At 36.6% G+C, this 27,500-nt stretch overlaps 1 protein-coding gene across 28 annotated transcripts in view; it reads left to right on the top strand.

The window, feature by feature from the left end:
• The window catches only part of CaMKII (Calcium/calmodulin-dependent protein kinase II), a 659,837-nt gene that overhangs the window by 245,927 nt on the left and 386,410 nt on the right, over window positions 1–27,500 (top strand). For all 28 annotated transcript variants that reach the window (XM_067108708.1, XM_067108712.1, XM_067108709.1 and 25 more), the window contains exon 2: window positions 26,632–26,726. In XM_067108708.1, coding sequence (XP_066964809.1) covers window positions 26,632–26,726 — 95 coding nt within the window. The remainder of the gene's footprint in view (window positions 1–26,631; window positions 26,727–27,500) is intronic.

Genomic DNA, 27,500 nt, shown 5'->3' with positions numbered 1-27,500 from the left:
TAGGAAGGTAATGGGTAGTAGATGGCCATATTACGAGAGAGGGCTGAGGCATCGTGGTAGGATTTTTCATGGGAGCTGTATTTATTGCCGAGTGGAGGCGACTGGATGGCGAGGCATCTCCGTTATGAGTAGAGAAATATATGAAAGAAACAAAAACGTTCGGTTCTTAATAGAAGGAAGATGATGACAATCGGATAATATGGAGGCACAGAGAGAGAGCTGCGAGGATGTTTGAGGGGGTCGACGCCAGGGGAGGCCGGGAGAAGCGCCTTCAGGACCGGAGTGCATTGCAATTGCATCGAAGGACGTCTCGGTGGTCTTTGTTGTGGGGAGTTGCAGTGACGTGTTGCGGGTGACTGGTATTGGCACTCTGACACGGGTGGCAACGCCAGAAGGTGACAACTGCCGCATTGGAATATTGACCTCCACTCAATCATTAAGCCCACCAATCCACAACCCCCCCCCCCCTCTCCTCTACCCCACCACTTCCACCGTCACTTAGTGGTGTTCCAATCCTCTTCCATTTCGGTTTTCCAAGTTCCTAATTCTTCTGAGGCGTCTCCAAGACTCCATCATCATCATAGTGAATCATTATCCGATTTTTTTTTTATCCTGATTATGATGGTGCTTGCAAGCGTCCAGTTTTTACCCTTTTTCAAATTTTACCCAAATTAGGTGGTCTATTTTTCGGAGAGAGACATACTCATAAAGAGTGTAAGCGTTAGTAATTTCAGTATCTCGTAATTATTTCATTTCTTGATATTTGGTTTTCTTGAGAATTTCGGTGAACAGAATTTTTCGTATTTCAGACGTCTAGTTTTTTTTTTTTATGAAAATCACGAGTAGTGCCAATCTCCTGCTTGGGAGGAGTTATTAGCTCATTTCATTTGAATTCATTTCACTCCATCATGATACTAAACTTGGCTAAGTCCCTCATCCTCCTTGAAAGAGGTCGGATTAAGTTTATTCTCCTGCTCTAAGGAAGTGGGATCAGGAGGATCTGATGATGCGGCAAGGATGGAAATGGGAACGCGCCGCCGACGAACAGGTCATCTAAGTTCATGGAAAGACATTCTCTCTCTCTCTCTCTCTCTCTCTCTCTCTCTCTCTCTCTCTCTCTCTCTCTCTCTCTCTCTCTCTGCGTTGAGGAATAAATGAAAGGCATCTTGGACTGAATTGTCCCTGTAGTATTGAGAAACTATTGGCTTTCTGTTCATTTCTTTATATGAAAGATTTAGATTCGTCCTGTTCACGATGCCAGTGATAAAACAATGAGAAAATTTATTATTTTCATCTTCGTTTATATATGTTCTTTTGAATTTGTGCAAGATATTTTTCTGTACTTATTAACTGTGATGGCATTTTATGTTTTCTTAACTGTATTAAATGTTGCTCGTAAAATCAAATGGATATCGATTTTTCTTTTTTTTTCTTTTTTGGTAATCATTATTACTTGTGTGTGCATTGCAAAGTTAATTTTTCTATCAGTCACAGTTTAATACGTTACCTATGTAATCTTTATTGGTCCATATTTATTATCCTTAATGTTCAGTTTACATATGAGAAAAATGCTATTATTTGATATATTCGAATCAGATCTGTTCTTTCTTTATTCTTTGTCTATCAGAGCATTTTCAACGTTGGTGACCATTGTCATCGTGACGTGAAATTAGTGTATAAAACCAGTCAGTTTTTATGCGGATTTCTGTTGCTGTGAATGTTTCGAATTGAATAAACTTGATTCTTCCATTCTTGTGTTGTAGTTTCTCTGAATTACCTCTTGTTTATGTTTCCATTGATCGTTAGGATTAATTCACTGCATTGATTTCATTGTTCATCGGTTTTGTAAAATGAATATTGTATCATTGTGTCATCCATTTCGTAGCCTTCTGTGTTTTTATTTTGTGTTTTTCCCTTCTCTTGCAAAAAATAAAAATACAGCCCTTTTTCGCGACATTGCATTTGTTTTGAGCGAAATTTTTCCAGTAGCTTTTCTTAATTTTCTAACTGACGTTTTGTCACAGTTGTTTGTTATATCTTACTCAAAATTCATTACAAATACCTCTACACTCTTGTATTTTTCATTATAGAATAGGAAACTACTTTTGCTGCAGATGCAAAACGAATCATGAAAGATGAATACAATGACGAGAACAGATATCATTGATTAAGCACATGTGTAGGTGAAAGTTTCTTGAACCCAGACAATGAGTTGTTGTCTTACAGTACCGTGTTTTCTTCTTGAATTGTGGACCTACTCTATATGAAGTGTATTAACTGAATTTTCTGATGAAGTCCAAGAAGACTATTTAGTGCAATGTAGGAGAGTAAAACTATGGAGACAAACTATACTGGTGAAGTTGAACAAATCAGCGTTAAAAATTGTATACTTGCGTGAACAGTTGTTCAGAAAGGGGAAAAAATGACAAGAGCGTTGGGAGAGAGAAAGGCTAAGCACTCCATCCCCTGAACGGCCCCTTCTCCCTTGAAGTGGCATTCCCATCTCTCCAAACATCGGGTAGTCACAAGGACCGCATTAGGTAGAATTTGCACAAAAATTCACTCTTAGCTTATTGCGTGTTGTTATTAAAAAAAAACAAATAGGAAAAAAATATTCTAATTATAGATGGTATTTAATCCTAATCTGAAGTATTTTCCAGCGTTTCTAGGGTTTTATAAATGTTGGAGACGTAACGAATGTTCCTATTGTACGATAATTTTGTATTGTGCAAATCTTTGATTTTCCTTTAAAAGGAAGACTATTATTTTGTGTTTCCTAATTTTAGGTAAATTAGGGCAGTTAGGTAAATTAGCGTAGACCTCTAGTGCGGTGAGAGCGAGATGCCTGTCGAAATTTAAACGATGGAAATGCAGCAGGAAGGAAAAATGTGGAACAAACCGATTTGCCGTTTGTTCTTGTCTAAATTTAAATCCATCATCATCACCGTTATTTGAATTCACCTTTCTACATAATTATGCCAGAGAGTTGCTCCGGACAACGACGACAGTCCTCGGAAAGGAGAAACAAAAGGAAAATGAATCTTCATAACTCGATTCAGCTCAGTTTTCCTTTGGAACAAAGTATTCATTTCAGCCTTTTAATGAGCTCGTTAATGGATGTAATGGAATCAGCGAATGGCTCTGCCTTTGACCGCTCCGTATTTGGCTTGGATCCTCTCTCTCTCTCTCTCTCTCTCTCTCTCTCTCTCTCTCTCTCTCTCTCTCTCTCTCTCTCTCTCGTGTATTCATTATTTGACTTTTCCTCCCCATCATTCGCTGCTTTGTAACTTGACTCAACATTTTTTTTTACCCCATATGTAACCCAATATGTAAACTATGAATTTTCCTAATCCCCTCTCCGTCGAATGTAACCTGACTCTCTCTCTCTCTCTCTCTCTCTCTCTCTCTCTCTCTCTCTCTCTCTCTCTCTCTCTCTCTCTCTCTCATAAAATAGAAATGATAAAAAATAGTCATCATGTGTCTGAAGTTTATCATAATCGACATGTACAAATATTTACTTTCATTTAAAAAAAACTCATGATTATATTAAACCTTATGGAAAAGATGATTTTTTTCGTTTTAGATTGCCCCATATTTGGCATGGAATATCAGAATAGATTAAACCATTAAAGGCAGAGTTTCCAAATCAACAATAGTTAATAGAAATGTTGTTTGTGCTTACTGCAGGCTTTTGTGTCTCGTCCCCGGATTCCATTGAAGTTACCGACAATTTAAAGGCTGCTTGTAAAAAAAAAAAAAAAAACACTGGGTTATGTGTCCTCTTTGTGATTAAGTGCCGGCAATGATGATCAATATCAGGTTTACTAGGTCGCAGTGGTCGAGCTTCCTTTGCCTTGATTTTGGGCCGGGGGAGGGGGAAAAGGGTCGGGCCTGTGAGATGGAACTGATGTTTATTATTATTATTATTATTATTATTATTATTATTATTATTATTATTATTATTATTTAACGACCCTCGACTATCCCTGAACCGTCATTAGTTTCTCTCGAGGGATCTGTTCTCAAGTGCGAGACAAAAATTGGGGCTATGTTAAGTTAAAGAAGCTGGACAGCCAAGTGAGATGAGACAAAGGGGAAAGAATGGAAAGTACTAGCCAGAGAGTAACACAGCTTGGACCGAAGAGACTGCAAAGAACTACAGAATTATTGTCTCCGTAGGCGGGTAGTGCCGTCAGTGCACCTCATGCGGTGTACTGTAGGCATTACTTAGGTCTTTGCAGCGTCCCTTTTGCCCCTAGCTGCAACCCCTTTTATTATATTTACTGTACCTCCGTTCATATTCTCTTTCTTCCATCTTACTTTCCACCTTCTAACAATTGATTCCTAGTGCAACTGCGAGGTTTTCCTCCTGTTACGCCTTTCAAACCTTTTTACTCTTAAATTTCCGTTTCAGCGCTGAATGACTTCATAGACCCCAGCGCTTGGCCTTTGATCTAAACTCTATATTCTATCCTATTCTATTCTTTAGAATTGTTGTCTATTTTCCAGAGTCAGTACCACCCCCGCGCCCTTACGGGATTAGACGTGGTCTATAGGAGATCTGGTGGGCAAGGGGGAAGGGGAGTGGAGTGGGGATATTGTGGGGGTGTTTATAATGGTCGTTTTCATGTACGGTCCTTGAAATCGTCGAGGCGAGATGGAGCTGGAGTGGAGGCGATCTCGAAGGTTCGAGAGTTTTGACTCTCGATTAAAAGATCCTCCTCGGGGCCGTCGAGGAAATAACAGCTCGGGGGAAATATCTGAATTTTCTCGGGTGGAGAGGTTGAGAATAGGACTGTCTTCTGCCAGTGGAAGCTTAGTTTTTTATTTTCCTTTATTTGAGAGTTTGCTGTGTTTTGACTTTGTGTTAGAGTTCGGATTACGATCTTTTATTTGTACTTTTGTATGATTAATATATTTACACATCTGTATATATACATACATATGTATGTGTATATATACTGTATATATACATATATATGTATGTATGTATGTGTAAACGCAAACATGAAGCCACAAATGTTTAATATCGAATTTACTGTACCTCGGGAATAACTTCCACCCAAGGGGAAACCACGATAGACATTGATGTTGACTATGCGGCTATCAGTAACAAATCCACACACACACACACATACACATATATATATATATATATATATATATATATATATATATATATATATATATATATATATATATATATATATACAGTATATACACACACACACATATATATATATATATATATATATATATATATATATATATATATATATATATATATATATATATATATATATATGAGGTGCCTGTAAAGATAGTTAAATGAGAAAGAGGAAGTAAATTTCCTTTTTGTCTTGCACTCGAAGACTCAATTGAACGCAAACCAACCGGAGAGAGAGACCAGGGGAAGCTTCTTTTGTCCCAGAAGTTATTAAGGTAAAATGTTTTCGTGTAATAATTCTCAAGTCGCTTATCAAAAACAACCACACGAGTAAATTACTGGGCTTGCGCGGGAAAGTTTTTGTGAGGCTTCTACTTAATTAACCTACAAGGTGGATGTCAGCCGTTATTTATCATTTCTCTTTACTTAACAATTTCTGTGTTCAGTTTATGGCATTATTTATTCATTCATTTTAGTTTTTAATAGATGAAAGTGCTGGACAAGGAGCAGTTCTGGGATATAAAGATTGATGTTTATTATCATACGTGAAGCAAATGTTTGGGATGGTTTTCGTTATTAGGTTTTTATGCGTATTGTTTTTCCCTGAGCTTTGGTGAAAACGTTGAAGATGTTGCTGGATTCTGTTGTTCCTTTGCCGGCTAGACATTGTTTAGGTTCCGTTCCAGGTGTTGAGAGTTGATTGTCCTGGATTCCAGCCGAAAATGAAAAATTCCATAGGTCTAACAAACTCGTTCTAAAATGGTATCTGGGAGCCAGTATAATAACGCTGGGAGCAAACCTTTCTACACACACACACACACACACACACACACACACACACACACACACACACACACACACACACACACACACACACACATATATATATATATATATATATATACATATATATATATATATGTATATTTACGGTGTATGTTTTATATATAAATATTTATTTATTTATAAAGGTAAGAAGGCGCCTAGTTTTCATTTCCATCCGAGGCCGTTGGGATTTCGGAAAGGAAATATTATTATTCCATAAGGAATACAAATACAGGGCCATAGATTACGCATGCATGTGTGTGTTTTTGTGTGTGTGAATAGGTAATGAACGGCGTTCCCCTCTCACTGCATTTGTGTGTGAATGAGCCTTGGTTCCTGGCAGTGTGCGAGCATGGAGTGTAGACTCCCTCCTCTGGTTTTCCCTACATGTACTTCACGCTCCGCTTGATGTACCAGGCTAATGAACAGATTAAGCGATGCTCATTTCCATAAACGTATGTTTGTGGCTGACAGGGAGGGTCATTTATATATACCAGTCTAGGAAATTCTTTCATTTTTCTACTCCAACTTTTTTTCTTGTAAGAAATTGTCTGTTGACAATCTCACTTAGCTCTTCTCCCCATTCATGTATTTGTTTTTATATACTGTAAGTGTCTGGTTGCGTATTTACTTGTTTTATGTTTAGTGATCTGCTTGGGTTTTGGTGTTTTATGCTTTGCTAGAAATCATAATAAGGATAACTAGAATTTCACAGATTTTGTCTGATAATTGTTTTCTGACTGGTTGAGGCTGTCGTTCTGACGTCGGTGGTTATATTTATTTTCACTGTTGCCGTGCAGAGTGATTTACAAATCGAAATTCACATGAACTTGATCTCATGCTTCTTATTCAAGAAGACATTGTGGGTTCTTTTCTGACGTGTCAGTTAAATGTATTTGTATATTATTGACTTTACATTTCATAATATTACCTCTTTTCTCTCTCTCTCTCTCTCTCTCTCCCTCTCTCTCTCTATTGTAATATCTGAGATCATAGAGAAATAGGTTACTTTGGAGGCTGATCCTTATTGATTTATGTGTGCGATGTTAAAGGTCATCTCCACAGATGTTCCCTTTATTTCGATGTCAAGTTATTAGCATCTACCATCCATGCAATTTATTTACCTACTTCATTACACCTTTACCGCTTGTTGTTTTTCTTCTAGAATAACTTCAGTCTATGAGTGGCTTTAATGGTAACACGTGAAGGTAAATTGCTGGTAGAATACACGTGCGTTTTTTAAATGAATTTCTTCAAGTGAAAGAGTTCTGAACCTAACTCCTACCTTTTAGTGGATGTGAAATTGACACTTGGAGGTATATTTATTGTTGTGAATAACCTGTTGTGTCTTCATACTTGATTGTTAACTTTTTATTCAGTGAAGGTGAGTTTTGGAGACTGTAGATCCTTTTTAGTTCTTAGGTTAAAATCTTTTCAACCGTTTGCCATTTCACTAAGACAACATTCTAAACGGTTTACGTCACACCATGATTAATACATATCTAATGAGATTTAAGGGTGTTCCCGCGTTGGAGTGTGTATGAGGAATACTTGGTTCATTCTGAAGTGTTTGTGGAATACCCCATTAAACTATTAAAATAAAATTCTGAATCGTGCTGGAAATCCCTGATGTTAATGACTTTTAAATGTTTCCTCCCCACCCCTCCCCTTCATACCCATTGTACCCATTCCACATTTCTTCAGGAGAGGTTCCAATAATGCATAGTTTCGGGGGCCGCAGCCCCAGTGACCGTTTGTCATTGCGAGGAGGCATCGTGCCACTTTGCTCCTTGTCTGCGCACTCTTGTTGCTGACAAGATGATGATGATGTTCGGATCATTTGCCGTCTGACATTTCTCTGATGCCTTTTCTTGTCTTTTCACTTTGCTTTTTAGTCTTGAAAGTAAACGGAATATTTCCAGGAATGTTCTGTTTCTCGTGTAGGAGATTGGAGTTGATTTTGGTAAAAAACTTAAAATGTTGAAAAGTTTATGGGTTGTTTGAAGGTTAGGTGCTTCTAGTAATTTAATTGTTTAACGATGATGTGACTCGTTAAAGCGTAAGCGAAAGTTCATTTTAATGGCTTTAGGTGACTGAAGAGGTCAGACGTTCACTGGTGATGTTTAATGTTAGAGGTTATTCCAATGCGGCTCTTTCTTCCTGCAAGAGACGGCCTCTCGTGGCTGCGTCCTGCCCTTCCTTCCTTCCTTCCTTCCTTTTTTCCAGCCTGGGCTACAAAAGGGCATTAGATTGCCCGTCCCATTGGCCTTTGTACTTAGGGAAAGAGTTGTGCTATTCACGAAACTTCTTGACAGGCCGATTGCTCGGAGAAATATCTTAACGATCCACTGGAATGCTTAAGGAACTTCTACGAGTCTGATGTTTAGTGTAGTCTAGTTGCTCATTACGGTCGTTGGTTATTGTCAAAAAGGACTCTGTTAGAAGTAAATGCTTAAAAGACTTTAGAATTTATTTGTCACAATTTTAAAGCTCAAGTCAGTTTTTTAATCTCTTTGTTTTATGAAGGTGGGAAGTTTTTCTTCGTGTTGAGGCCCCTTTGGTGTTCCAGTGATGTTTAAGGGGATTATAAGGTTTCACGATGATGTAATGAATAGAAAATTAATTAAGATTTTATTTTGGGTGCTTTTGGTGATTCGGCGGTAAAATCGTGACGAAGTCGTTCATTTTTTAAGTCGAATCTTTCCCGGTTGTGCCCGTGCTACGCCAAAATAATGTTAAATATGTAAGTGGGACACCAGAAATCAAACAAATCACTCGCTGAAGTTGGACACATACTTTCATTTTCCAAGATTTGTTGCTAATGCGCAGGTATTTTTTAAAATTCAAAATGATGACTATCGTGATAATTTGTATGACCATTATACAGATAGAAAATTGTTACATGCAATTATATATATTGTATATAAGCAGTAATTATATACTAGGACGTCTAACTAACTTTCTCTTTCCTTATTTTCTTTAAGCATTTAATGATATCCATTTTATCACCATATCCCTAATATCTTCAAGAATTAACTTTTTTCTTTTTCTTTTTAATTTTCCAGAGATTGATGAGCTCCACACGTGGAGAATTCAATGATGTTGCGAATTGATATCTCTCTCTCTCTCTCTCTCTCTCTCTCTCTCTCTCTCTCTCTCTCTCTCTCTCTCTCTCTCTCTCTCTCTCTCTCTCGGGAGATTAATGTACCCCCTTGTGTATTCGCTTGTTCCATTTTGGGTCGTTAGATATTGCGATTGCATTCCGACATACCAGGAGGCGTTGGAACTGGAAGAAAAGTCGTCGGAAAGTGAATTGCGTTTATGCTAATGAGAATATAGTGATTTAAAATATATCCCTTTTAGGCAAATGTTTTGGAGACCAATGATATCGTCGTAAATAAGTAAGAGTATAACAACGCTTAACCTTAAAATTGCAAATACATTGAATTATTTCATGTACTTAAAAGCGCCGAAACAGGCTAACGTTTTTAGTAAAATTGGGAATATGGTCAGCGGTTGCAGTTAACTGTACTTACTGTACTGCATAATGAAGTGTTGTTCATGCCTCATGAAATTCACCATTCTGAGTTTTTTTGTTATCTGTTTCAAGTGTTATTATATTTTGACATTTGTTGTTGGGAGTCTTTAATTTTCTTTTACATTTTCGGAACTGTTATATTGTACACAGAATAACTGCCTGATTGGTTAAGAAAAGCTCATAAATATTCACAGTATGATATGAATTTGACACTGCACGATGCCTGATATTTGGTCTTTTTAGTAAGTTCTGGGTTTCGACTTGTAAATGGTTTTGCTCATTATTTTTATGGAAGGCTTTAATAAAATCGTTACTTTTGTCTGCAGTCAGAGTTTGCTGCTGTGTGAAATATAACACTAATAATACTTGCTACTGTGTATTTGTTGTTCTAAAGATTTATTATGCAAGTAAGGTGACTGGATCCTTCTGCCTAAGTATTGGTCGAATCTCATTCGTGCAAATTCTGTTGAATGCAGTTTACGTTTTGATGCATTCTTTCAACAATATATGCTTCGTTTATAGTTTTAGATATGATTTGACACTTAGCAATTTTGACTGTGAGTTATTTTATCGTGTTGAGGAAGCCTGGGTACTGCACATATACGGTATGAGGTTTGTGTTTGAATAAAATTAGCGCACAATACTACTTTTTCTTAATAGTATTAGTTTGTGATGACGTGCCCCCATAACACGTGGTTGTTCTGCTTGTTTATATTTTACACTATGATATTTCATTCTTTTCGTTTTCAGTTGACGCGTCGTCTCTCTCTCTCTCTCTCTCTCTCTCTCTCTCTCTCTCTCTCTCTCTCTCTCTCTCTCTCTCTCTCTGTGACTTTTGACTTTCTTCATCTCCCGAAAAAATGCCCTTAATGGGTCTGTTATTGTTATGAGGGTCATAGAAGTGGACCAGGCTGTAACGTTTAGAACTTTCTGCCGGAAAGCATCATAAATCTCGCGTTATTTTTAAGAAGAGGGGTGCCTCGTTTTTGAGCGCGCTCTCTCACTAATTTATATATATATATATAAATTATATATATATATATATATATATATATATATATATATATATTTATATATATATATATATATATTTATAAATATATATTTATATATATATATTTATATATATATATATATTTTATATATATATTTATATATATATATATATATATATATATATATATATATATATATATATATATATATATATATATATATATTATAGGTATTGGCCTCTGTTTCTCAGTAGGTATATTTTGATGAGATTACGAAACAGTTCACCACAGTCAACTAGCTGCCAGGTAAGTAATTCAGTGCTTAAGTCTGCAGGCACATTTCATGAATCGGAACTTGTAGAATAGCATCCAGGCTCACTCAGGAATCGAACCTTACACATTGTGTAGATGAGATGAGCTTTTTATGAGTTTATTGTTACGTTTTCCGACTAGTTGAATTAAACGTAAGCCGAGTTGGAACTTGATCTTATGAGGGGACTATTTTGTAGAAATGGTCATGTACATAAATCTGACATTTGTTAAATTGTCTTTTTAAGTTTGCGTTTACTTCCTGAGTTATAATCTAAATTATTTTTATTATTGTATTCTTTTTTTGGTCAGAAACCGTTTTGCTTTGTTCTATTTAGAGGTTGTTTATTTGAATTTCCCAGCGCACTATTTAAAAGTTTTAGCTCGACCTCAGCACGCGTGTGGAATAATCAACGGGGAAAATTCCGCACCATGAAATTAAAGTCACGGGAACATGGTGTTAAAACATTTAATGTGTACGTATGTGAAGTTACACGTGCGATTTAATGGTAAATGGTATATTATTAATCCTAAGCATATGTATGTATGATTACTCATGACCTATATACACACAATGCTTGTGTCTGACTTCCCATAGCTTTATTTCTCTAACTCTCCTCTCTCTTTCTCTTTATTTTACGATTATATTTTAATAGATATTTTCAATCATCCTTTAGAACGTTGGTGAGCAGATGTTCAATAGAAAAATGTATTAATTTTATATAAATTTTTTAGAGTAATTCAGTGAAACTACGAGTCGAATTTAGTATCGGCACTGGACATAGTTGCTATTATAAAGTTACAGTTGATTTTTATGCTTTTTGATATGCCAGTGACTGTAACTAATAATCATGTTGGGCATCGTAAAGTAGCGAACACGAATATGCGCATACACTCATAAATTTTTAGGAAATTATGAGAAATTTATTACACGCAAGAAAATAAAAAGCCTTGACGAGCCGAATACAAATTTAGGTTTCTCTCTCTCTCTCTCTCTCTCTCTCTCTGGAAGAGAGAGAGAGAGGAAATGATGCACAGAGCCAAATGGTTTCTGGGTTCTGTGGAGATTTGCATGGTAATTCAATTGTGGCTCATCGGGATCCCTGCTGCAGCCAAGACGGTGCCTAGTACAGGTGGGGTAATTGTAGACAATATGCCTAAACGGATTTGCATGATATTAAAGCATATTTGCATAGTCGGCCAAAACTCTTTTTAAGTAGGCGGACTGTTAAGACAAGGCCTGACTCTTCCGTTGTTTTTCTGTGGGTATGTTTAAGGAGGTTTTGTAGAGATTGGAGATTTCAGGGATCCCAGAGTGTAGCGGAAAATGACCAACCTTTCGAAACCATTTACAGTGACGTATTGGTTTGAGTTTTTAATAAAAATTCCCCCTCCCCCACCACCAATTTTTTTTTTTTTTTTTTTTTTTTTTTCTGAAAAGAATTCGATCGCGTTATGTATAAGTTAAGCAGTTTTCATAAATGTCAGGAACTCGATCATTTTTTTTTCTTCCCAATAATTCGATCACGTTGTGGCTTTATAATTGCAGTTTTTATATTCGTTCCAGGTTTAAAACTCTTTTAGAAAAAATCGTTAGCGCCACAGGCAAACTCGAAAAATCAGAAAAATTAATCAAAACAGAATACGCTTTGTCATATTTCATTGTGAAACCTTTAAAGTAAGCACGTTAAAAAAAAAAACAGAGAATGATAAAATATAAGGTCTAAGCGGACAACGCGTGCGCATTAGGCATTCATGCATGCAGGCATGTGGGATTCTAGTGGCGCTCAGCTGGTGCCGTTTCATAATGAGATTAGCCTAGTGTAATTATCCGTCGGTCTTCCAACTGATAGTAGGGCAGCTCTAAACACGCCGACCTCTGCCTTGTTACCCTTTATTTCCCCTCTTCACCTCCTCCCTTACCCTTTCTCTTCCCCACCCATTTCCCCCTCGCTGGGTTCAGGTAATATGCTGGCATTAATCATCATGAAGGCTGGTGTTGCTGCTTGGGATAATTATCCTGAGTGTTGGTTTTTAAATATTGATCTGCCTCCGGGTATCTCCTGGCACTCTGTGTTCAATCTGGTAGCGCGATGGAAGATAGCGTCCGCCCTTCTCGTGTAAGCCTCTTTCTGTCATGGTTGGCAAGTTTCAGAAATTGAGTAATTTGTAAGCATATCCCGTTGAAGTGAGACATCGGCTCTTAATGTTCTTGACGTAATGATACAGTATGTATTTACATCTGTTGAAAATGATACTAGTTAAATTGTTAATTCAGTAGAATACCTGCTATCTTGCATTGTAAAAGTAGGGTAATTTTTTCATATTCTTGCTTCCCTTAGTTGTACTTATCAAGTCTGCCATTTTAACAGTCTTGCGTTATTTTTGAAAAGTCTGAATGAAATATTAGAACCTCACGATCAGATCTTTTACTCTCCATAGCATTTTCTAGAAGTTTTAAAAATGTCTAAAAGTGCATACTGGCCTGGAGAGTATTCCATTTTGCTAAAATTCTCCACCTTTCAAATGATGGCATGAAAAGATATGAGCTTGATTTTTGCTTATGATGAAATACCCAGTTATTCTTTCTTAGATTCATTCCATCACTTGGTGTTTCTGGAGTCTCTTTGAAAGATTCATAATATGGGGCGATTGTCAGATGTTTGCGGAAGTACCTTGTTATCCGGTAATTTTATCCTCGAGGTTTGAAACACTTCTTAACAGAGATGGACGGAGCGGAAGTATTTATCTTTCTTCACGTGTGTTGTTTTTCAAACTTAAAACTAAAGATTGGAAATCTGGACAACTTTTTTAGATTGCAGAACAAGTTACTAACATTTCCTGTTTTAAATTTTATCGTTGCTTATTCCTTAGCTATGGGAAAGATGTTGAAACACCATAAAATAATAGCTCTTGAAAGTAATGAAGTCGACGTAAAAGTGCAGGTCGTTTAAGCACAGGTCATCCGTATGGTAATTGTTACTTTGTTTATGAACGGATTTTATTTTTGCATTTTGAATGGATTCAGAATTATCTTTTAGGAACATCACCAGGAAATGTGTTAATAAGTAAATGCCGACTGGTAGTTCAATAAAAATATACAGCTAAATAATGTTGATTATGATTTTTGAAGTTATAGTAATATAGGTTGAATGATGTTTCGGTATTTCATTACTATTAATAAATGCTACTACCACTGTTACTTCTGGGCAAAATAATTATAACATCAGTAATAACCTTGGAAGTAATAGTAATGAAAACTGTACTTAAATGAATAATAATTAAATCTACTACTACTAGACAGTAATGATAGCAGCCATGATTACAAGAGCAACAACCATGAAAAGAAGATTAATGAATATTGTATTCTGACTCTCCCTCCCTCCCTCCCTCCCTCCCTCTCTTTGTTTCTTTCCCTCCTCTTCTCTTGTCGACTGGTTGTGTAGGCAACATGCCGATTATGTTCTATCCACTTTACTTGCACTGTCTGTATGCGTTCGCATGTATGCTTCTCAATGTGTCTGTCGGTTACCTGTATCTTGCCATTAGTGCCCCAGTGTTTGTTTAAAGGGGCACCTCCTCTGCACCTGACTGGGTGTGGCCTCACCTTCTGTGGAAGGCCTCACAAACCAGGTGCCCACCCCCTCCCCCCTTCCTCCACCCTCTCACCCCTACACACCTTTTTTATTAAGAAGTAATTTTTTCTACTTCCGAGGCGTCCTCTAATTAATTGAAAAGGTACAAAAAAGGAACAATCGTTTCATTTGAATTTTTATCGGGTTGCGATTAAGGAAAAAGGGCCGGTGTATGTTTAATCTCGATCGCGATGAGTCCGAGATTCTTCGTATTTTTTCATAAGTTTTTTCCTCAAACAAATTCCGTTTTATGATGTTGAGGAGGTTTTTTCTTCTCACTTTATGTTTGTTTGGTCCGACAGACCCGTAATAACAAATGGTTTTTTTCTCTCGTCTTTCATATTAAAATTTCGTTAACGATAGAAGTTTGAAATTAGTTGGTGGAAGAGGGTTAATTTTTAAAAGTTTTCTTCTAAGCGTTGATATTTTTATAGATGCTGCCTGCACGGCTGTCCTTTCTCTTTAGTTTAATTTCGGACACTTTGTCGACATCAGCTTTGCTTTCTGTGATGGGTTGTCTCTCGATTTTGCTTTCATTCTCCCAGTGTCTCAGTGTATATATATATATATATATATATATATATATATATATATATATATATATATATATATATATATATATATATATATATATATATATATATATATATATATGTAATGTATATGTAATATATATGTGTATAATTTATTTTTATAAATTATACTTATACACTACACTATGTATGTGTGTGTGTATACACACACTCTCTCACTCTCTCTCTCTCGCTCATGCAAGTAATTGGAAATGCATACAATAAGTACTGTCGCATTATCTCATAATGGTGTTATAATGGGAGTCTGTACTGCCTTTTGGGATTCACGTGATCCAGACTTCGGTAGCATGCATTCGTTGCATGTTATCTTGAGCTTTCTAAGCATCAAATTAATGGGATGTTGAATGTTTTCTCTCTCTCTCTCTCTCTCTCTCTCTCTCTCTCTCTCTCTCTCTCTCTCTCTCTCCGATGTGCCATTCGAGCAGATTGCGTAATTATCTAAACAAACTGGCGCTCCACTAAGATTAATGATGCTAATTAAAGAAGAGGAGTGACATGCTATGTTCATTATCAGCGAGCTGGTTGGGATTATGGTTGCCAATAATGGGCGTATGGCCCTTAAAGGCTTTCGCTCTGACGTCGTTCCTCTTGAGCCAAAGAACCTTTATCGCATTTATTGCTTCTTTTGTTGTTGATTTCTTGGGACGGTTCTCATTGATTGTATATTTTGCATGCTTGCATTTCTTGCCGTTTAATCTCTTTTATTTTTGACAAATGTCTATAATTTTTTTGTAAACCTTGGTGTATAAGACAGTTATATTTTTTATGTAAAATTATGAGATACAGGCTGAGAGAGAGACACGTCTGCAAAATTTTTGCATTCTCGGCTTGGATTAACAGGTATGGACGCTGTTTGATGTTATAAGACTTTATCCGTTAGTGCAGTTAGTTTAAAAAAAAAATTATTTCTGTGTAGATATCTGATAAATAAATAAATGACACTAGTTTTTGTACACAGAAACGAAACGTAGTATCTGAAAACAAATCACAGTTTCCCTTTGGTAAAGCATAACCTGGCCCTTATGATGAACGATGGTGACAGAGAGTCGAGTAACTGAGGGAAGGTGGGGAACAAAATTACAGACAGGGCATACTATAATAATTAGTGTTTGTGTTTGTTAATTTCTTTCATTGGACGTGGGACGCTTATGAACGGAAAATGCGTCCATGGGTGATACCTGTTCAGTAATCACTAAATTGCTTCTTTGAGACGTTTAATTTGAAACATTTTTTCTGCTTTATTTTTCGGGGTAGTTGATGTAAACAGTTGTCTGTAAACATCAGTCATTATTATTTTTCGTTTTCTGTAAAAGAAAACGATTGAGATGGCTATTTGTCTGTCCTTCGGCACTTTTTCTGTCCGCCCTCAGCTCTTAAAAACTACTGAGGCTAGAGGGCTGCGAATTGGTATGTTGATCATCCACCCTCCAGTCAAAAACCATACACAATTGCAGCCCACTAGCCTCAGTAGTTTTTATTTTATTTAAGGTTAAAGTGAGACATGGTCGTGCGAATGGCACCGCTATAGGTGCCAACAACACAGGCCACCACCTAGCCGCGGCTGAGAGTTTCATACAGCATTATATGCTGTACAGAAAACTCGATTGCGCCGAAGAAATTCTTCATACCTAACGTCCTCAAAAATCCCCATTGACTCTCCCGCTCTCATTGATGACTCTCTGTGGCTCACTGGTATGACCTTCCATCGAGATGCTGGTGATCAAACGATTTTTCCCCCTTTCCTGATTTCTGTCGTAGAGAAAGACGAGAAAAATAGGGAGGGAAAGAAGCGAAGAATAATGTTTGGAAAAAGGAGCCGGGTGAAACTTTTGAAATGATTCCCCTTTCATACCAAGCTCTCTCTCTCTCTCTCTCTCTCTCTCTCTCTCTCTCTCTCTCTCTCTCTCTCTTCTCCTTCCTTCGCTAAACGACCCCTCCTGCCCCTCTCTTATTCTTTCTCTTTCTACTTGGCTCCTGTTCTTTCTCCTTTCTCCTCCTCCTCCTCCTCCCCCTCCTGTGCGAAGCATCCACGTTGAATGAGACTGGAATGAAAGCAGGGCAAACAAACGTCGGGGGAAAGGGAGGGGAAGTTGGGAGAGGGAAGGGATGAGGGGGAGAAGGAGGAGGGGAAGGTGGAGGAGGAGTAGAAAGTCAAAAGAGGGAAGGGTGATAGAGGAAAGAGTGAATACCAAGGGTCTGAAGTGTGTAGAAGGACTGGGGATAGACGCGTTGGATAGGAGACTGTCCTGGGATAGGGGAGGGATGAGTCCCTTTGTGTGTGTACGTGTCTTTAGGGGGAGAGAGAGAGAGAGAGAGGGAAAAAGAAAGAGAGAGAGGGAATTTCAGCTAATCGCTGCTCTCATTCAGGCATTGAAATGAACACCGATTCTTTTCGCCCTAGGGTTCGGTGCGTTTATGAAAGGTTGAGAAAAGTGCTCCAGAGTATGATGGTTAAAAGTGTTGATTTTGTATACACTACACTTGACGAGTCAAAGTTACCAGACCCCCTCTCTCTCTCTCTCTCTCTCTCTCTCTCTCTCATAAATGACTGAATTTGTTCGAGATATTTACGTCATTTTACTTGAGATTTGATCGTGAAGCAAGCCTTATATTTTGCAATCAGTTTTTAATAAATGCAGCTTCTCGTGATTATGAGAATGATTAGTGCAATATAGTTTTAATAAATGAGGGATTATTCGAAACAACTTTCGCAGTCGTGGGTAATTATTTAATGGCCAAAGGTCTGGCGACGTGACTGAGAGAATATCCCGTGGCGATTTTTACTTAGGCTGAAAGGCTTCATCTTTCTTTAAGGGACGAGACGGCGTGTGTTGGCCTTTAGTCTGGTCATTAATCAACGCTGCCCTTTGTTTGTGTCATTGATTATTTAGCGTTTTCTCATATCTTAACCTTTCCTGTTCTCCTCGGCTCCATACAGGCACACGCACTGACTCGGTGGTGTATTCATACGTAAATACGCTTTCCAAGTCAGCTTCTTTTTATCTACTTCGAGTTGGAACAGTGAACGGGAAATTTCGTACTGTAGCTTTAGCTCTTTTTCCGATTTATTTATTTTTATAAATTTAATTGTTAGTGATCCTTGCCCTTTGTTCCACCATAATTGTAATAATATTGATCTCAAAAGTTATGTCTGCTTCCAGTTTATGTTTCTTATTTTAATTAGTAATCCCCTTAACTTGGTTTGCAGACTTTGCGTTTACCTGGTGAACTTTCATTATTTGTCCACTTCTGAGTCTGGGTAATGGTGGTTTTATTATGTGGATCTTGCAGAACTGTCTTTGATCGTGGTCAGTGATGTTTATTTTTTAATGTTATACGAAATAATTAGTATGACGCAAAAAACATTTATTTAACAATAATGTAGTTGTGTTGGGAGGGTGATGGTTTTTTGTTTGTGGAATTATGAATTAGAGTCTGGTGAATAATTAAAGGCTGGTTCTACGTTTTATTATTTTAACATGTAAGGTAATGAAATTATTAAATTTTTTAACCATGCATACCAATTTCAGCAGTATTATTTGGTTATAATTAGAACTTGGAAATGTACGGGCAGTTACGCAATATTGAAGCAGGAAGTATTGATAATAAAAAATCGTATGGTTTTAGTATGTTATTCTAAATGAAGATAGTTGTCTTGTGTTTTTTACTTGGAAAAGGTGCTTGTTGATATGGATCGATGAGCAAAGTAATTATTTACAATCGCTTTGTGAGCTTCTTTTGTATTTGTCGATTAATAACAAGCGCCACCACACCTAGAAGTTGGAGAGGCCATCGACGTTAGTGGAAGCAATGAAATATTTAATCCTCGAATAACGAAGAAATTAATAATAGCTGATGAAACGTAAACGTCTGGTAATATAGTCTAGCAAATAACGAAAAAAGTTTTCAAAGATTGAACATCCTGTCGCTTCAGCTAACACACATAATTAACAATTTCAGTATCATATTTGTTAGGTGTTGGTTAACGTAAGGCCGTTTCTTTCGAAAAGAGAAGAGATTTGTGAGACATGTAAACCATCTTAATCATTTACCGTTTATGAATAACAAAATGCATTGCTGCTGACGACGATAAAAGTGGATATCGTGGGTGTTGTTTTTCTGTGTTGTTAATAACTATTCACTAATATAGTCTAATGACGAAAAACAACCGTTTTTGTTATTCAATAAACAGGTAGATTCAGCAGATAAAAATTAAACTCACTCATGTCCAATAAAATTAATGGCCCTTCGAAGTTAGCAATGAAAGTTTTCAGTTTGAAAGTGGAAACGATGAGTCATTAGTAGCTTGAACGTTCATCATGTGGGCGCATAAGAAACTGTGTTTGTTTAAGGTAATTGGTGTGCCTTGTGATCTTGAGCTGTAGACAATGGGAGCCTTAGCCGGTTTGTGTTTGCAAAAGAAACCGTTAGCCTAATTGTGTTTAACAATGATACCTGTGCCTTTATTGTGTTTGACAAAGAAACTGATATCTTTATTGTGTTTGACGAAGGAACCACTACCTCTTGTTTTGTTTGAGAAGGGAACCTGTTACTTTTTTTTTAAAGAAACAAGCCATTAAATTTATTGCGGATGACAGAGCAACTCTAGGCTTCATTTTGACAGACGGGGACATCGTCAGTTTCTATAGAGAAAGGAATCAGAAATGGAATTATACTGAGGGAAGAAGAATGTTTATGTTCTATGCAGAATTACCCTTAGATTTGCTGAATGTCGGAGGTCATAGAAATTGTGTCTGGTAAATTATAAAGAGAACGTTTTCATTATGTTAGGCAAGTAAATTGATACTATCTACCGATCTAACACACACACACTATATATATATATATATATATATATATATATATATATATATATATATATATATATATATATATATATATATATATATATATATATACATATATATATTGTGTGTGTGCGTGTGTGAATGCTGCTGATAGTCTTACTGATGAAAGCAAAGGATATCAGAATTAGGTATCCGCTTTGCCGTCAGTCATAAGCATAGTCGCCAGCTTTATCAGTCGTTTTGTTACCGAAGACAAATGGAATAGTGTTAATTTTCTTACATTAAGTATCCGATTTGTTCTTTTATGAGTGTGAGTTTCATAATTGTACGCAAAGTCAGTAGTCTTCCTTTTTGGAAGATGTCCGGCTTACTCAGTTGGTTGATTGTAAGCACCTTTATTCTTACTCAGTGTTATTGTGAACCAAAAAGAATCTGTGGATTTTCAGAAAAAGAATCTAGTTTGCTTTCTATGGTAAAGGGTAGCTGAGGAAGGCCGCATCCTTGCGGGTGGGATGAAGAAAGGTTTAGTCTTGTCGGGCAAGAAAACAATTAGTCTTAGCAGTAATGGATCCGTCCTCCGCTGATGGATAATGAGGCCATCAGTCTTCTCTGGTGAATAATGAGTCGTTTAAGTGATGAATCGTAAAACCATGAATCTTTGTGGTGCATAAGCGTCCAGTAGTTGCGTTCGGTAAGGGAGTATTGTTGCGACATGGTTGAGAATGGAAGCATTTCTGTTGCATAGTTAGCATAGGTTTTTCTTTGTGTAATAACCAGCTTTAATCGTCTTGTATAAATGAGTTCTATGCGTGTGTTATATTTTTGAAAAAGATCATTAAAACAATTTCTTTTTAACAAGGAAATCTTTAATTTTTATACTTAAAAACAGAAAACTTTCTTTAGCATGCAGTGGTACTCTTAGTAAGAATAAATGTTCCCATATAGGTTTGATGGTCATGTCTGAGCCCTTTAATTAGGCTATACGAGGCTTTTTTTTCGTCTGTCAGCTAGCACTAGATTATTCGTTATTTGGACACATACTCTATTAATGCAACATAGGGGAAAAATGGATTTATGGCTGAGAGTATTAACGAAACAATCAAATTTGCTGTTTAAATAAATAATTTCTAATTATAAATTGAATATATACACGTACATACAAGGTTTTAGTTACTGTTTTTTAAACGTAAAAGATATAATTTACTCTCTTTTAACGTTATAACGTTATTCATTTATATATCTCTTTGTTATGTACTCACTGGCATCTATTTTTCATTACAGTACCTATACTATACTTGATAGTGAAAGTGTTGTTAGCTTATGACAGAGAGAGAGAGAGAGAGAGAGAGAGAGAGAGAGAGAGAGAGAGAGAGAGAGAGAGAGAGAGAGAGAGAGAGCAACGTTTTGAAGTAGGCCTGCATTTAACCTTTAAAAGCAGTTGTATATAATTTGTAAAAAATTGAAGAAGAAACTGTGGGTAGTCATCACTGACATATTTGAAGTTACCTATATACATTAAACACTATTTGAAGTATCAAAGTTGATTATATTTTTAATTGAAATTTCACGAAGACCATTTATTTTTGTTTATATTAATTTCCTAACTTTTGGGAAATTTCTACTTAAGAAACATGCAATGTTTTCGTAAGGTTTCTTTTTATAGCATGAGCATTTTCTTCTATTTTTGTGGTGCTATTTCTTCTACCTGTGGTGTATCATGACTTGAGACCGCTAATATCTCTTCATTGCCATGAATAGCTCCTGTGCAAAGATAAGAGCAATTACGCTTGTCGAAAGACTTTCTGGGGAGAAAAGCAAAGAGAATGAACGATGCGTTCTTGTTTAATCATTGCTGTGACTCGCTTTTCAGTACACGCAAACATCTTTTCCTATTGATTTAGATGTTTATTTATCCGCGCTCCTAAGAGTAAGGAGACCAAAATGTGTTTTCTAATTGTGAGGTGGAATTTACGATAGGTAGTTTCCTCGTCTGCTGGGTGTTCTTGTTAAGATAATGTAATGAAAATTATTAAAGGAAATATCCATATGATTTATATTCTTTTCATTTCGATTTTTAATAACGAACCCAGTTCGTGTCGTTTACAAGGGAAGTGTAAGTAAAACGTGGCATGTTTTATCCGCAGACTTTATCAGTACTTTTTCATAAAAAAAATCCTTGGGATATTTTTTTTCATTGTGCTTAGATATCATTTGTCGAAAACTATTTCCTTGGTAAGATTTAAGTTTAAAAACCACTATTAGGGTATCTTTTACCTCTACAAATTTAAAATTAGTAGGGTAAGAAATCATTACCCTTTTTACTTGGCATAAGATTCCCTTCTTGCTTTTTCAAGGAAATTTTATCGGTTCATTAAGTGGGTTTTTCAGTTCCCAGTGTATCTGCTTCGAAGAATATCTTCTGAAATACCCATTTGTTTTATACTGTAAATCCACGGGGGTGTTTATATGAGTAAGAACACACACACACACCTATATATATATATTATATATATATATATATATATATATATATATATATATATATATATATATATATATATATATATATATAAAAACACACACACATTATATATATATACTGTTTATATGTGCGTGTGTGTGTGCGCGTGTACTGTATACTTACATTGTTTCACAAACTAGATTTTATAATTTATTAGTTTCTTCGTAGAAAGTTGATCGCGGATTAAAACATTTTCTATACCAAATATGCATAATTGTGATGTAAAAGAGCACAAGTCGCATCTTATGTGCCAGTTTTGTTCGTTGCAAGGGTTTGTAGTAGGACTTTCATTTATTTTACATAAAGCTTTTTGCCTCAAGTCGTTGACTGCATTCATGATTATAGTCTTCTGGAGTAGAGAAAATGTGGAGTGTCCTGCTCTTAGAGTTTTCGTATTCACCTTAAGGGTTTAACATTTTTTTTTAAGCCCGCCGACGTTCGCATATTTCGTGGTTGGATTCCAGAGTGCCTAGCGTGAGCGTATGTCAATTTTCTCTTTCTCAAATGAAAGACAGTCCTATTCATTTGCAAGTTAGGTAATAACAGGGTATAGGATTGTTCTAACTGAACATTGCAATTTCTGCGTTGTATTGTCACAGACGACTGGAACTGGCCAAGTTTTTTCTTAATGATGAAAGGTTACGTGGAATATTTTTACTGTTGTGTGCTTTTAATGAGTGGGCCTGGAAAGCGGTAAGGTTATTTTCCCAAGATTACTCTTGCCTTATTTCTGTAATCAAAGTTATTATTTGGTAAGTGTCATGTCGTGCTTGGGTGGAAGTAATAAATTCTGCATTGTTGAATTTAAAACAAGCCATACAGAGTTCTTATACGAGATCGCCATTTATAAATGTCATAATAGATTTTAAGCTTATGTATACTGCTTCATTAAATAGACGTTATGATACATGAGATGGGCGTTCTCTGTTATTTAGACGTAACAAAATATGTTTGTCGTTACAAAGGAATGTAAAATGAAAATTAATTAAAGATCTCAGAATTTGAGGTGATCTGAGGATTCTTGTGCCCATATGTGGTTTCGTGTGCATATTCGTAAATACACTCTTGAACGCCGAAGAGTTTGCTTTTTTTCAGAAATGTTATAGTTACATCTGTATCGTAGTTTATTTTTAGTTTCTTTACAAAAACCACCCCAGGAGGCAAGTCCACTTCTGTAGATCCAAGCTCAATTTCAGTTTACTTATCTGAGAGAGTCAGTTTAAGAATTAGTGTTGTTCACCAAAGTAAATCAAGTTTCCTCATATGTCTGTATAATATGTATGTATTGAGAGAATATGTACTTGAGTACATTACATACTCAAGTGGCCCAGTTGCCTCACATATTTCATTTTTATAATGACATTTTTTCACTACTTCTTTCAGAGTAGGTTTGAATACTTTTGAATGATTTTTTTCAGTTTATGATTCCTCTTCTATTTGGAAATCTTATTGTCCTCAAGAATTATCCTCGAGGCAGTATTAAGAACTTCCTGAAGAGTCTCGAGCAATAAATGCGCGCTCTCTCTCTCTCCCCTTTGTGGGATAGGAGCTACCATAACATATTCCGTGGCTGTAATATTGTAAGGCCAATCACAATCTCTCTCTCTCTCTCTCTCTCTCTCTCTCTCTCTCTCTCTCTCTCTCTCTCTCTCTCTCGTGTTGTGCCGGGGACATGAACGACCACATAAGAGCGTTCCATGCTATCACATGGGGGCTGCGAGGTTCGTTGGCATATGATTAATTCCGCGCTTTATTATTCACATTCCATAGTGTGTCCGTCGGTCGGCGATATTAGCCTTCATCGGGGTATAATGGATCTCTAACCGCTATAATGAAATGCCGGCCAGATAGCAAAATACATATTTTTTATGATAATGGGAACGGTTTTTTTGTGCGTAAATTAATTTTTCAAGTGTTTTTCGCCATTTTATGAATTGTGTAATGTTCTGTTTTTATTTTCATAGTGCATTTGTTCCGTGTGTTTATAATTCTTGTTTTATTATTTACATAGTGTTGTTGATCTCAGATGCAGTAAAGTTTTCCCGAAATATACATAAATTTTCATGACATTTTATGTTGGTTGTGAATGCTTGGTTATCACGAAGAGTAGCAATAAAACGATCTGTTTTAATGATATTTCGGTTTACGGTAGGAATTGTCTGAACAATAATGGCTCCGTCTTTTATATGTAAGAAACAACAATTGGAAAAATATTTGCGGACTTTTCGTTGTGGCAGAACGGCTGTTATTTCCAAGGTGTTTGATGAAAGAAGGTTATTTATTTTTGTTTTATTGGTATGTGTATCATTCTTGATTGTCATAACTAAGACTGTTTCAAGAAAATTGTTATTTGGGCTTTCACCTTTGTAATATTCCACCAGTTTTAAAGATTGATCATTGAAAGTTCAAGCGCAATAAGACATATTACGGAACGAAAGTTTGTCATTGCAAAGCCAGTAGATAATCTCACATACAGACATCATTTTTTTTTTGTTTTATTAGAAACCACTTCATCTGCTTCATGTGAATTTTTGTATATTTGCTTCTAGTGTGTGTGTCACAAAAGTCTTTCCTTCTACTGGGGACGGAAGTCAAATAGTCACGCCACATATAGGCTAACTCTAAAAGCTTCAGTCATGGCTGAATTTTCGTATGTGAAAAGTATTGCTCTTCCCTCTCATTTCTTTAAATTCTCCGCCCATGTTATCAAATTTGGATAAGAAATTATTACTTTTTAACGTTTTCAGTGTTTCCTTTAACTCTTAAACTGCATTTATGATTGTTAATTTTTAATGCCGAGTATATATACATACTATATACATTGTGCTTAGTGGTTTTACCTCACTAGAAACCGTTTGGCGCTGTATATTTGGCGTTTTACCTCCTGTAGAATCCATTTGGAAAGATATGTGTGCATTGAGGTTGAGGTCCCTTTTGTCTCTACATACATGACGTTTTACCATATGTAGAACCCGGTTGGATATGTATACGTTGAGGTTCTGCCTCTTGTAGAGCCTGTTTGAATATGTATAGATAAGAGATTCTACCTCGTGTAGAACCCGTTTGACCCTATATACATAAAGGTTCTACATGATGTAAAACCTGTGTGTATACATAGAGGTCCTACCTCATGTAGAACCCATTTGAATGTGTATACAAAGGGGTTCTACCTCGTGCAGAACCTGTTTGGTTGTGTATACATACAGGTTGTACCTCATGCAAAACCCGTTTGACCTCGTATAAATAGAGGTTCTTCATGGTGTAAAAAGGTGGTTGAGTTCTGCATCATGCAGAACCCGACCGACTTTGAAACAGTTGACAGTGTGGAGGCTGGCCTGCCGTGTTGTGGAGTCAGGCTCTCCTGTTATTGTCCTCGGAGAAGTCGTTGTATTCCCGTTACAGTTGTAAAAGCGTTTATGGCCTCTTTGTGCAGAGGAGCAAAAACCATTAAGCCTTTAATAACTCTGTGAATTTCTCTCTCTCTCTCTCTCTCTCTCTCTCTCTCTCTCTCTCTCTCTCTCTCTCTCTCTCTCTCTCTCTCTCTATTTACTTTGCTTTTGGGGTTTCATATGCATTATGATTTGAGATCCTTTTTATGTACTTTTAAATTTCCCCCCCTTTTTTTTGCAGCAATACTTTTGCGTCTTTGTCGCAAATATTTTATGTATTTACGATATTTCAGAAACATCTTATATTTATAAAATTTATATTTGCAATGTTGCAGTACAGTATTATTAGATTTAGAAAGACCAGTTATGTCTGCATCGTTAAAAATATTAAATTCTTTTATGTTCTTTACATGGCTTTTATGTCCTCACATTTTTTAGGAACTCTTACACTGGACATTTATTATACAATAAACTTTATGTTTGGTCGTTTTTATATTTATGTTGAAATGGGTTACAAAAATACTTGGATGATTTGATCATTTTAATTTGAATTTTGCCGGTTTCCGTACAACAAATATCTTGATATTTATATCCAGGTTTTTTTTTTCGCATACGCGCAATTGTACCACGTGAATTCCATAAGTAATCTTTCACAAATTTGGAGAGCATTCAAACATACGTCGGCCCTGCATAGCAGAAGCGTGGAAACTAGGTATGAATTGCGATGCATGCTTCCCATCTTTGATGAAATATTCAGGAAGGAAAGATGGCGCGTGCAAGTTCACGGTCGCTTTTGAAAGCGACGTCGCTTTAGTTTGTCGCTAATGTTTTTTTCTTTCTTCCTTTTTCAGAGGAGCTTTCTCCGTGGTGCGACGATGTGTGCAGAAGACCACGGGCCTCGAATTCGCCGCCAAGATCATCAATACGAAGAAGCTTTCTGCCCGAGGTTAGTTGCATTGCAGTCTCTCTCTCTCTCTCTCTCTCTCTCTCTCTCTCTCTCTCTCTCTCTCTCTCTCTCTCTCTCTCTCTCTCTCTCTCTGTTAATAACCACTGAAAATACAGCATTTTTACATCCATTACTATTCTCTCTCTCTCTCTCTCTCTCTCTCTCTCTCTCTCTCTCTCTCTCTCTCTCTCTCTCTCTCTCAAACATTTTGGTGGGGGAAAGGAACTACTTTTGTTCTCTCTCCCTCTCTTTAAACAAGTACATTTGAATGTAGATGTTTTCTACATTTACTTTCGAAATCGCACCTATTCTTTGTATTTGAATAGTTAATATTCGATGTAGAATTCACGGCTTAGATTATACAGTGGTATGTGGGTATTCCGTAAGTGTTGTAGCTAATAACAGATTATTAGGTTCATGGAATTCCTACAGGATGGGATTCTTAGATTTTTCAAGCCCAGTACCGAAAATAAGGGTAGGATATTGGAGTTTAGGGGGGACGAGGGAGAGGGAAGTAGGGAACTTCTTGATCACTTAAGAATCGATAGAGCTTCTTCCTAAATAAAGGAAAGTTATGAGAGTATGGAAAAACACAAACAGTTAGAATTTTCCAAAACATGGTGGTAGAGGGAAAGGAACAAATCGTTGAACTGAGTATTCTCGGGCAGTGGTATTAGTACAGGTTATCAGTAGCGGGTGTTAAGATCCAGTGGCTGTAACTAGTGCAATATGACATGGATGATGTAATGCGACGTAACAGCGACAGTGAAAAAT

Source organism: Macrobrachium rosenbergii, chromosome 9, assembly GCF_040412425.1.
Source record: "Macrobrachium rosenbergii isolate ZJJX-2024 chromosome 9, ASM4041242v1, whole genome shotgun sequence".
Classification (NCBI taxonomy): domain Eukaryota; kingdom Metazoa; phylum Arthropoda; class Malacostraca; order Decapoda; family Palaemonidae; genus Macrobrachium; species Macrobrachium rosenbergii.
Note: the sequence above shows the minus strand (reverse complement) of the source record. Positions and strands in the feature narration are given on the sequence as shown.